Here is a 12,447-nt window from a genome sequence, read left to right as displayed (position 1 = left end):
CGCTATTTTTTTGTAAGTTTTTAATTTTAATTGTTCATTTAATCATGTTTGCTATCATTTCATTTATGGTATTTTACCACTTTAAAACAGAGACTTCCCTGGTGGTCCAGTGGTTAAGCCTTGGAGCTCCCAATGCAAGGGGCACGGGTTTGATCCCTGGTTGGGAAACTAAGATCCCCCAAAATAAAATAATAAAACCCAAACTCCTCATCCTCCAGTGTGGGTGTTGCACACTGGTTCTCTGGGAAGCAAAATCTGAGATGGAGGTTTGTGTAGTGTGATGAGTGAACATGGCCTGTTTGGTGCTGGTTTCTTTTGGAGTTAGTTGAAGTGGACTTCATAGTCCATTATGTCTCAGTTTTGGAAAAATGAATGTTCTTGGTTGTATTGGTCCCTATTAGATCAAGTTTATTGTGTTAGTAAAATGTATATCACTGCTTGTTTTCTATCTGTTAACTAGTATGTGTCTAAAGCAGGTATGTCCTTATTGTGACTGAATTTCTTCTCTAATCAGTTTTTACTTTATACATCTTAAGGCGATGTCATCGTGAGTCAGAGATTTCTGGCCACTCTCTCTCCTGGGAGGGTTTCTTTTCCCAATGTAAAATCACTCTCTTTATCCCAATATTTTCTACCTTGAGTTCTATTTTTTCTGCTATTAATGCTATTAATATTAGCAGCCCAACTTTATTTTGGTTATCTGCGTAGCACATATTTTAGTCCTTTTATTTTCAAGCTTACCATGTATTTTGTTTAATGTGTGCCTTTTGTGCACAGTATGTATCTGGATATTTTTCTCCCTGGGTCCCATCTCTCTTTTTCTATTTTGAGACTGAATCATTGATTAAATTTAGATTACTTGGGCTTGGGTCTGTCATCTTTTTTGATGTTTTCTGTTTACCATACTTGAATTATTTTTCCCTGTTGGATTGTGATTTTAAAGTTATGCTTTGTTTTTGTCCTTGTGGTAGTTGCCCTAATAATTTTTTAAAAATTTTATGTATTTATTTATGGCTGTGTTGGGTCCTCGTTGCTGCGTGTGGTCTTTCCCTAGTTGCGATGAGCGGGGGCCACTCTTCATTGTGGTGCATGGGCCCCTCACTGCGGTGGCCTCTCTTGTTGCAGAGCACGGGCTTTAGGCATGTGGGCTTCAGAAGTTGGGGCATGTGGGCTCTAGAGCACAGGCTCAGTAGATGTGGCACACGGGCTTAGTTGCTCCGCAGCATGTGGGATCCTCCCGGACCAGGGATCGAACCCGTGTCCCCTGCATTGGCAGGTGGATTCTCAACCACTGTGCCACCAGGGAAGCCTGCCCTAATAATTTAAATGCATGTTCTTTATATTTCTTGTACAGAGTCTAGTGTTACTCAATATTCACATCCCCACCCAGCATGCCCGGAAGTTATTTTCCTTTTGTAATTTCACAGTATTTCTGTCTTGCTGCATCCTTCATAGTAGTTCTCAATCTGATCCTTCAGTTTAGGTATACCTGAACATACCTGCTACAGGTGTGCTTTCCTTGACAGCTACAGTATCTCCCGCCACAGCTGCCCATCTGCTGGCCTTCTTTTAGGGATCTTCCCAGGATCTGGTCCCCTGAGAGTTCCCCACCTGTAAGTCTGCTTGTGTATTTCTTTTCTTTCTTTCTTTTTTTAAATTTCATTATCTTTTCTGTACTGTCATTGAATTAGGCTGGGCCTGATTTAGAGCAGAGATAGAAGTTTTAGGACAGCACGAGGGAAGATTTTTCTGCTCTTTCTTTATCTTCTGTTTAAAATAAGGTCAAATAATATTTAGCGATTACTCATACCAGTTTCAGCTATCTGTTGCCTTTTTTTTTTTCCTGAGCAGTTTTGGGAAGATAGGCAGAAGTTTTGTCTTCAGGCTAAAGACAAAGCTATAGGTCACTACTTAAAAATAAGAGTTGTTTGTCCACTTATATTACTTCCCCTGCACAAACACTTAGTATTTTCAAGGAGTAATAGGAAAACAACAAGCCCACATAATGTCTGATTAGAGGTTTCTCAGAGGCGCTTTGCAACAGTATGTGTACCTTATTTTCAGCGAAGGGCACACATAGATAAGTCCTTAAAAGCAGTAGATACAAGTTAATTTATGGAAGCCCAGCTGGAGATTATGAAACAGAGGACTTGGGGAAAACGGATCAAACCGGAATCAGCTGAGGCAAATTGTGAAGGATGCCTAGGAAGGAAAGGGTTGACCAGGTGGATGAGAGAGCGAGGGCTTTGTGGGGACCCGGTTCAGCATAGTCAGAGACATAGCAGAGCAACAAGTAGGGGAGGATAGAGGGATTCTGAGAGGCTAGACAGGTAGGGGATGACCTGATGTAAACGCTACTGTATTTCACCATTAAGTTGTAGGCTTTAGGTCGGAAATACTTCGTTTAAAACTTGATGGTCCTTTTCTATTCATGTTGTTTCCAGAAGCTTTTTAAAGTAAGGAATGGTGTCGAATCCAGAGGTAACTCTCTTGATGTCTCTTGATTTACCCGTTGTCGAATTCTGTTAAACTTGGAGTTTGTACTTAAAGAATCGTTCTTTTCTTGTACCTGTAGAACAGGCTTTGATATCATGGTTACAGTTACATCTGCTTTGGAATCATTGATGAGAAAGAGCTGTTACATAAAGAGAAATCACCTGGCCCTGCAGTGCTTCTACTTTTGGAATTAAAAGTTGCCTTTTAAATACATTTCTTCCCTTAGACTTCTGTGAATGTTAAATTGCTGCTTAATATGATGTCAAGAAATAATTTGGAGGCATCTAGCTGTAAAATGACAGAGCCATTTAATTTTGAGAAAAACGAAAGCAAGCTTCCACCACATGAGTCTTTAAGAAGTCCCGGAGGACATCCTAACCATCCTAATTTCAGGTTGAAAAGCCCAGAGAATGGAAATAAAAAGAAAAATTTTTTGCTTTGTGAGCAAACCAAACAGTATCTGGCTAGTCAGGAAGACAGTTCAGTATCTTCAGACTCTAATGGCATCAGTGGAGGAGTGGCTGGATCCAAAGGAGACAGGAAGATGCTGCCAACAGGTGAGTAAAACCTGTAGGCTTAATACTACTTGATTCTGATGGTTTCTTCGACTTATCGAAAGTATGTGTAACTATACACCAGTGAGCTATTAACAGAACAGCCAAATGGCTAACTTACAGGGTTTGCATATACATATTAGTTTAGAAGGAAAAACCAGATGCCAAGTAGCTACCTTTGGCTGCATTAATCACAGAAGGATTCCTGAAGAGAAAGTGTCTACAGACAAGCGTCTCTCCTCCCCATCCGCCCCAATCCAGAGATATACTGGGAATGTAGAAAGGAAGCACTCTGGCTTTTTATGGATGTTCTAAAGTTGGCCAAATTCTAAAAATACTGTGCAGATTTTATGCATGTAATAGCTCACAAAGATATGTCTAAGACATTAACTTGTTTCATTTGATTTTAAAAAAAAATCATTCCTTTAGTCTTACTTCTAAAAATCTGCTTTTTAAGGAGACTGGGGCCTGGTGGAATTTAGCCTCTGTGAATGTGTATGAGATACGATCTTTTAATATTATGCTGATGTAGTTCTCAGAGTATGGCCCTTGGGCCTCTGGAGTCACAACTGTTTTCCTAATAATATTAAAACACTATTTGCTCTTTTTCACTGTGCTGACTTTATGTTGGTGGTGCAAAATCAAAGGTGAGTAGACTCTGGCACCTTGTTAACTTGCCTTTAGCAGGGGTACCAGCCTGGGCTAGTCATTGTTTGTCATTTTCATGCCCTTGCAGTTAAGACAAAACAAGCCAGAAGTGTCAGTTTTACTTAGGAGTGCCCTTGATAAAGCAGTACAAATTTATTAATAAGTCTTGAGCCTTGTGTACAGGTATTTTTAGTGTTTTGTTTAACAATATGGGAATTACTCCTAACTTTCGCCGCTTACTGAAGTATGAAAAGCATGTGTGTGATTGAGTTGTGAGCTGAATGGAAACTTTTTTTCTTGGAACATCATTTTTAATTGAAAAGAATGCCACACTGTGGTCATTCGGGCTTAGATATCTGGGAGTCATTTTCTCAAGAATGGACAAAGTGATCCCGTCACTTCAAAGAAAACAGCTGACAGTATTTTGTTGCTAATGATAAAGTGCAAGCTTTCAAGCAAAAATGAGAATTTCAGGAAATGTGTATCTGCCACTCTGAGCTTGACAGCTTCCCAATGCTTAAAAGACTTTTCTGGTGAGATGCATGGTGATATTAACACTTAAGGTTTTTCGGTACTGTCTTATGAAATGTGTCAACATTTGGAAGATCTGCATAACTCAGGAGTTTCTCAGTCTTTTCCTGAAGACCAATGCGTGATGCTCTGTAGTCCTGCATGGGTAAAAATCCATTTAAAGTGGAAGATAAATCAATTACTTCTAATATAACAGTATGAAAAGTTTATTGATAACGGTTTTAGATTCCACATTGCAACTAACCCTTAAACTACCACTTGAGTTTTGGTGTGAATTAAAGGAGAATATCCACAGTTACTGAGAAGGCCATAAAATACTACTATTTGCAACCACGTATGTGTGTGAGGCCAGATTTACTTCACAATTAAAGCAACATACCGTAACAAATTGGATTCAAAAGCAGATATGAGAATCCAACTATCATTGGTTAAACCAAACATTAAAGAGATGTGCAAAAATGTAAAACAGTGCCACTCTGCACACAATTTTTTTTTTTTTGCTTTGGAAAATAGTTTTTAAAAAACCATGTCAATATGTAATGCATTTATTATTTTTAAGTAAATATATTTAAATGTTTAGTTTTAATTTCAAATACTAGTATTTGGAATTTCTAATACTTAGTTTTAATTTCTAATAATGCTAAATATTGATAGTTACAAGGCATGTAAACAAAAGCTCTTTGAGGTCCTCAGTAATTTCTAAGAGTGTAGATGAGTCTGGAGTTCAAAAAGCTTGGTAACTGTGGCCTTTGTAAATGGAGGAAAGTTCACAGTGAGGTATATAGTAGTCAAGGAAATTTCAAACAAATCCTTTTTTTTTCATTAGGGAAAGTAGGATGTTACTTATTTATAGTGTAGCTCTAAGGTTATTATGGTATAACTTTATTATCTGAATGTTACCTAATTATGTTATTGTACATTTTCAGGAATAAAGTAATATTTGACTTTTATTAGGCATTATGTTTTACATCCCAGGTAACTCTGTGTCACCATTAAATGTTGGAAATAATTCACCACCCAAAGAAGTAAATAGTGTAAGTTATTTATTTTTTTTCTATTTTATGTTTTTGGATAAAAGATTCTAAACATGTTTTTGTGTTAATGAAGAATTACTCAATTTGCAGGTATTGTTCAAGGTCAAACTGTCTTATCTCTAGCCTAGTATCTTTTTAAAAATAAAATTCAAGTTTTTCTATTTAGGTAATTATAGATTGACATACAGTTGGAAGAAATAATAGAGATTCTTTATAGCTTTTACCCAGTTGTTTCCTGTGGTAACAAGCTGAAGAGCTATAGTATAATATTACAATCAGGCTATTGACATAATACAGGCAAGATACAGAACATTTCCATCACTCGAAGGATCCCTTCTGCACCTTTTTATGGTCACATCCACTTCTCTCCTGCTCCTACCCCCTTCTTAATCCCTGGCAACCATTAATCTAATCCATATTTCCAAAATGTTGTCATTTCAAGGATGTTATATAAATGAAATCATAGAGTATGTACCTTTTGGGATTGGATTTTTTTCATTCAGCGTAATTCTCTGGAGATTCACCTAGATTGCTGTATGTATCAATACTTCAATGCTTTTTATTGCTGAGTAGTATTCTGTGGCTTATTTGAACATTCTCCCATTGAAATACATCTGGATTGTTCCCAGTTTCTGGCTATTATAACTAAAACTGCTATAAACATTCATGTGTAAGGTTTTATGTGAACATGAGTTTTTTGTTTTTGTTTTTGCTGTAGGATAAATGCCCCAGGAGTGCATTTTTGGGTCATACAATGGTTGCATATTTAGTTTTTTAAGAAGCTGCCTTAGTGTTTTCCAGAGTGGCTATACCATTTTACATTCCCATTGAGAATGTATGAGTGATCCAGATTCTCTGCACCCAGCATCCTCACCAGCATTTGGTGGTGTTAGTATTTTTAGTTTCCCTATTGTCACATTTGTGTAGTGATAGCTCATTGTGGTTTTGTTTGACTAATGGCTAACGGTAAACATCTTTTCATGTGCTTATTTGCCATCTGTGTATCTTTTTTGGTGAAATGTTCTCCATGTCTTTGTCCATTTTCTAATTTGGATTGTTTATTTTTTTACTGCCAAGTTTTGAAAGTTCTTTATATATTACAGATTCTAGTGCTTTGTCAAATATGTGATTTACAAATATTTTCTCCCAGTTTCTGGCTTGTCTTTTTATTCTCTTAACAAGATGTTAAGCAGAGCAAAAGTTTTTAGCTAGGTCCTGGTCAATTTTTCCTTTTATGGAGTATACTTTTGGTGTCAAGTCTAAGAACTTTTTGCTGCTTTAGATGCAGAAAGTTTGGGGTTTTTTCCCCCCAAAGTTTGTAGTTTTATATTTAAATTTGTGGTCCATTTTGAGTTAATTATAAGTTGTGAGACTTAGGTTGAGGTTAATTTTTTTTTGGCTAGGGATGTCCAATTGCTCCAGCACCATTTGTTGAAAATGTTATCTTTCCTCCACTGAATTGCTTTTGTACTTTTGTCAGAAATTAGCTGGGCTAATTTGTGTGGGTCTATTCTGGATTCTCTTTTCTTTTCCGCTGATCTATGGGTCTTTCCCTCCACCAATACCACACAGTACTGGATCTATGATGGTCAGTCTTGAAGTTGGGTACAGTGATTCCTCCCACTTTCCGTTTCTTTTTTCAAAATCATGTAATCTAGTTTCCTTCCTTCCCAGTATACATTTTAGAACAATCTTGTTTGTATGTACAAAAAAGCTTGCTGGAATTTTGATAGGAATTGTATTAAGCCTGTATATCAATTTGAAAATTGTTGACATCTTTGCTGTGGTGTATCTTCCAGTTAACACAATCTGTCTCCCAGTATATTTAGATATTCTTTTATTTCTTTCACTTTGTGGTTTGCAGCTTACCAGCTGTGCACGTTTTGTTAGATTTACACCTAAGTATTGTTTTTTGAGTGATTGTAAGTGCTGTTATATATTTTATTTCCATGTGTCCTTACATTCATTGCTAATATATAAAGATATGGTTGATTTCACGTTTATCTTGTATCCTGTGACCTTCCAGGAGTCACTTATTCTAGGAATTTTTTTGTAGACTGCTTGCAGTTTTCTACATAGACAATTATATCATCTGCCAATAAAAGACAGTTTTATTTCTCCCTTTTTAAAAATATGGTTTTACTTTCCCTTTCTTGCTTTATTGCACTGACTAGAAGTTCTAGCATTATGTTAAGAGTGGTGACAGTGGATATATTTGTCTCCAAATCTAGGGGGAAACCACTGAGTCTTTTCACTGTTGAGTATAATGTTAGCTGTAGAATTTTTGCAGACGATCTTTATCAAGTTGATGAAGTTTTCTCTATTCCTACTTTTCTGAGAGTTTATGTCATGAATAGGTATTGAAATTTTTAAGATGCTTTTACTTTATCCATTGACATTGTTGTGATTTTTTTCCTCCTTTAGCCTGTTAGTTTGGTGGATTGCATTGATACATATTTTTTAATTTAACCAGTCTTGCATCCCTGGAATAAACCCCACTTGGTCATGGTGTATAATTATTTTTTATATGTTGCTGAATTATATCTGGTATTGTTTCGATGAGGATTTTTTTTTTTTTTTCGGTATGCGGGCCTCTCACTGTTGTGGCCTCTCCCGTTGCAGAGCGCAGTCTCAGCGGCCATGGCTCACGGGCCCAGCCGCTCCGCGGCATGTGGGATTTTCCCGGACCGGGGCACGAACCCGTGTCCCCTGCATCGGCAGGCGGACTCTCAGCCACTGTGCCACCAGGGAAGCCCCCTTGATGAGGATTTTTTACATCCATTTTCATGAGAGAGCTTGGTCTGTGATTTTCTCTTTTTTATTGTCTTTGTATAGTTTGGGTATCAAGGTAATACTAGTTTTCTGGAATAGAGATTGTATAGAGTTGGTGTTAAATAATTCTTCTTTAGACATTTGGTAGTATTCTCTGGTGGTAAAAACCATATGGGCTTGAGGATTTATTTTTTGGGAGTTTCAAAATTATGGTTCAGTTTCCTTATATAAGGCTATTCAAATTATCTATTTCATATTGTGATAATTTGTGATTTTTCAGGAATTGGTCCATTTTGCTTACATTGTGAAGTCTACATAGAGTTGTTCGAACTATTCCATTATCATTTTTATATCTTCATGGTCTGTAGTAATATATCTCTTATTTCATTCCTGATATCGGTAATTTCTGCCTCCTCTGATTTCTTCATTGTTCATCTTGCTAGAGATTTATCAATTTTGTTCATCCTTTCAAAGGACCAGGTCTTGTTTCACTGATTTTTTTCCCTCCAAGTTTTTATCTTTAATTTCATTGATTTCTGCTTTTATCTTTATCATTTCCTTCCTCTGCTTGCTTTGGGCATGTTTTGTTTTTATTGTTTAGGTTCATGAGATGAGAACTTACATTATTAACTTGAGACTTTTCCTCTTTTCTAGTATGTGTCTTTAGAGCTATAAATTTCTGTCTTGATGATACTTTGTGTCCCACAAATTTGATATGTTGTATTTTTATTTTCTTTTAGTTCAGTGTATTTTATTTTATTATTTATTTATTTTTTTGTGTGTGTGCGGTACGCGGGCCTCTCACTGTTGTGGCCTCTCCCATTGTGGAGCACAGGCTCTGGATGTCCAGGCTCAGCAGCCATGGCTCACGGGCCCAGCCGCTCTGCGGCATGTGGGATCTTCCCGGACCGGGGCACGAACCTATCTATGTCCCCTGCATTGGCAGGCGGACTCTCAACCACTGCGCCACCAGGGAAGCCCAGTTCAGTGTATTTTAAAAACATTTCCCTGATACATCCTCTTTGATTCATGCGTTATTTAGAAGTGTATTGTCTAGTTTCCAAATGTTTGGAGATTATATGTTCTCATTCTGTTACTGATTTCTAGTATAAGTCCGTTGTGGTTGAATAACACCGTCTGTATGATTTAAATTCTTTTAAATTGGTTGAAGTTCGTTCTATGGCCCAGGATGTTCTTGGCTGGACAAGGGTGGGAGTTCAGCTTCCCAGGATCCTTAACTGCCCCCCCACCACCACCCCATATCCTCTCTACTTAACATGAGGTGGAGGGAGGATTGGAGGTGGAAGGGTTTGGAGACACTCCACTCATTACTATTGAATGGTGGTGGAAAATCCTGACTGTCCACTAGGTTTCCTCTTAACACCACCACAATGGTGCTGGTAGTTGGGGGGCATGGGGGACACTCTTTACTGCCAGGCAGAAGTCCACGTACTCCATGCAGTCTCCACAGGGAGACCCCACAAGGATGACGCGCTGGCTCTCTACTCTGTTGGCCTTCTCTGATACCACCCAAGTGGGAGAGGGGGGCACTTCACTATAGCGTAGTGCAGGTGGAGGTCTAGGCTCCCCAGTGTACCTTTGCTGGTGGGATGGGGCCACAGTTTTTTCTGTGGCAACTGTCTGGAGTAGAGCAGTTACTGATCAAGTTTTTCTGTCTTGCTGGGCCATCCGTTTCCTGGTCTTTTGGCTAGAGAGAGCAAGCGACCAGGCTTTTTGTTGGGGCTTTTATTGTCTGTGCCTTTGGGTGTTTCTGACTTCTCCAGCACCGCATCTGGGGTATATGAGGCAGAATACAAACTCTGGGGACTCACTGCCATGTCCTTCTCTGGGTGCCAAGTTCCTAGCCTGTCTGCTGCCTTCCTTCAGTGTCACTGCGTGTTTATTTTATATATAAGTCCAAGGTTTTTAGTTGTACTTAATGGTAGGAGTAAGGGAAAGTACATCTATCTTGTCTTCTCGGCAGAGGAAATCCCAAATCTAATATTTAACAAACAAAACATTACCAAGTTTTAATATCGCTATTCTCTTTTCTTGATAGAAGACTAGCAATAATGTGCCTCCTGCAAAATCAAAAAAAGTACACAAGTTGGTTGAGAGTTCCTTGTCCATACATAATCCAGCACTCTTCAGCTCATTAGGACCTCCTCTTCGGTCAACAACTTGCCATCGCTGCGGTCTGTTTGGTAAGCATATTGCTCTCAGATGCCTGTTGGATTATTCCTTTACACATTTGAAAAATATTTTTATTATGTAAAACATTAAATATAAACAGAAGAGTATTTATAAATCATATATCCATTTCCCAGCTTCAGCAGCTGCCAGCATCCTACCATTCTTGTTCATCCATGCTTCTTTACTTGATGATTTTTTATACTTTTTTTGAGATAAAACATACTTGCACCGAAAGGCATAAACTCATAGCCCAATCAAGGTGAAGAATACTTCCATCTTCTCAGAAAGTTCCCTCATGTCCCTTCCCAGTCACTATACCCCCCAGAGGCAACCACTGTTGTTGTTTCACCATAAATTAATTTTACCAGTTACAGAATTTCTTGTAAATGGAATCATACAGTATAGACTCTGTGTGAAGCTTTTCCTGTTCAGAAAATATTTCTGAGTTTAATCCCTGTTTTTGCATGTACATTAATTTTTTTGTTTGTTGCTGAGTAGCATTTCACTGCATGATATCGCAACGCGTATATCTGTTCTGTTGAACATTTCTCTTGTGTCCAGCTTTTGGCTGTTATGAATAGAGCTCTCTACACATTTTTGCGTCAGTCTTTGTGTGGACATATGTTCTCGTTTCTTTTGGGTACAAACCTAGGGGTAGGATTGCTGAGTCAGAAGGTCAGTGTATGCTTAACTTTAGGAGAAAAAGCCAAACCGTTTTCCAAAGTAGTTGTCCCACTTTGTATTCCCACTGGGAGTGAGTGCTGGTTGCTCCACATCTTTGTCAACATTTGGTGTTGGCAGTCCTTTTAATTTTAGCCCTTCTCATGGATGTGTAGTGGTATCTCCCTGTGGTTTTAATTTTCATGTCCCTCATGATCAGTGATCTTGAGCAGTTTTCCTGTGCTCACTGGCTATTTGGATATTTCGCTTCTTTTTTCCAATTTCTTTTAGAGTGGAGGCATTTGAGGCCAGCCTGATTTTGTTGTTTCTTTATGTGTTTTTTGTTTTGTTTTTCAGATAACTTGTTTTCCTCTGCCTGGAAACTGATAGGATGTTTTTTTTAACTTCATTTCAGAAACCTCTTGGGTTTTTCTAGGTGTGATTCTCCTTGTTGGTTTTTGTCTTGTTCTTTTTAAATGGCGTGATGTGAACCTCATCAGACTCTGCTCAGACACGTCTGTTTTCACCACCGTGGATTTTCTGTTGCCTTTGATTGTTCCTTTTATATCACGTGTTCTGGGTTCTGCTTTAGGAAAGTCAGTTGTGTTTCCAGCCTGTCTGATAACAGCCAGGGTTCTTGGCCTTCCTCAATCAATAGAAATTGATCAGAGGCCAGACAAGAAATTCAGGCAAGGCTTTATTGGGACAGCAGCGGGGGAGTGAGAACAAACAGCAGGTTCTCTTGCTTGCTCACTCCCTGAGGGGGGTGGGGGGAGCTTGTTGCTTATATGGGGTGAGGGTAGGAGTGTGTCCAGGGGTCAGGCCGGCCGGGTGACTTTAGGCGGTTTGCCCACCTAAGATGGTATGGTGTGCAGGGGTCATGCGCGGTACCCTGCTTTTCCTCCCGACCTCCTGGTTTTGCTCCTGGCTCTGCTCCTGGCTCGTCAAAAGTGGCAGTTGGGTTTTTCTGGCCTCTTGGTATCTTTTGTCCAGAATTTGCCCCAACTGCACATGCACGCAGTTATCTTTAGTCCCATACAGTTTCTTTGTATTTTGTGGCTCGAGGAGAGGTGTGTCCAGGTGCAAGCGCTGTGGCAGAGGGGCCCAAGTCGTGGCTTGTCTCATGTCCTCCTTCTCTTTTTCATCTTGGCGCTCTCCTTTCTCTGCAGGTCAAGGGAGCTTTATAAATTCAGTTTTAACACCTAATCATAAACAGCATAATCTTCTTCACATATTCTCCTTGATACGATTAATAGAATGACGTCTTTGAAACGGTCTTGTTCTTGCCAACAAATATTTGCAATAAAACACTGGTGGTGTCATGGGCTGTGTTCTGTAGGGTCGCTGAGGTGCTCACAGTGCAAGCAGACGTACTACTGCTCTGTCGTGTGCCAGAGAAGGGACTGGGCAGGCCACAGCGTCGTGTGCAAACCTGTTCAGCAGAAGTAAGTGTGATTTTGTTTTTACATTCATTAGAGAATATTTTAAAATACGGGTTGGTTTTTTTTTTTTTGTAGTATAAGGATCAGATCAGGTAACCAGGCCATAACTATGTGAAA

At 38.9% G+C, this 12,447-nt stretch overlaps 1 protein-coding gene across 3 annotated transcripts in view; it reads left to right on the top strand.

Moving 5' to 3' along the window:
- Positions 1-2,752: 2,752 nt before the first annotated feature.
- Positions 2,753-12,447, top strand: part of TDRD1 (tudor domain containing 1) — a 37,936-nt gene continuing 28,241 nt past the window's right edge. For 2 of the 3 annotated variants that reach the window (XM_059054826.1, XM_059054825.1), the window contains exons 1-4: positions 2,753-3,053; positions 5,205-5,263; positions 10,095-10,239; positions 12,228-12,333. In XM_059054826.1, coding sequence (XP_058910809.1) covers positions 2,753-3,053; positions 5,205-5,263; positions 10,095-10,239; positions 12,228-12,333 — 611 coding nt within the window. The remainder of the gene's footprint in view (positions 3,054-5,204; positions 5,264-10,094; positions 10,240-12,227; positions 12,334-12,447) is intronic. The other variant, XM_059054827.1, reaches the window with a different exon arrangement.

The sequence above is a fragment of the Kogia breviceps genome, chromosome 2, assembly GCF_026419965.1.
Source record: "Kogia breviceps isolate mKogBre1 chromosome 2, mKogBre1 haplotype 1, whole genome shotgun sequence".
In the NCBI taxonomy this organism is placed as follows: domain Eukaryota; kingdom Metazoa; phylum Chordata; class Mammalia; order Artiodactyla; family Physeteridae; genus Kogia; species Kogia breviceps.
This window is presented reverse-complemented; position numbering and strand designations above follow the sequence as displayed.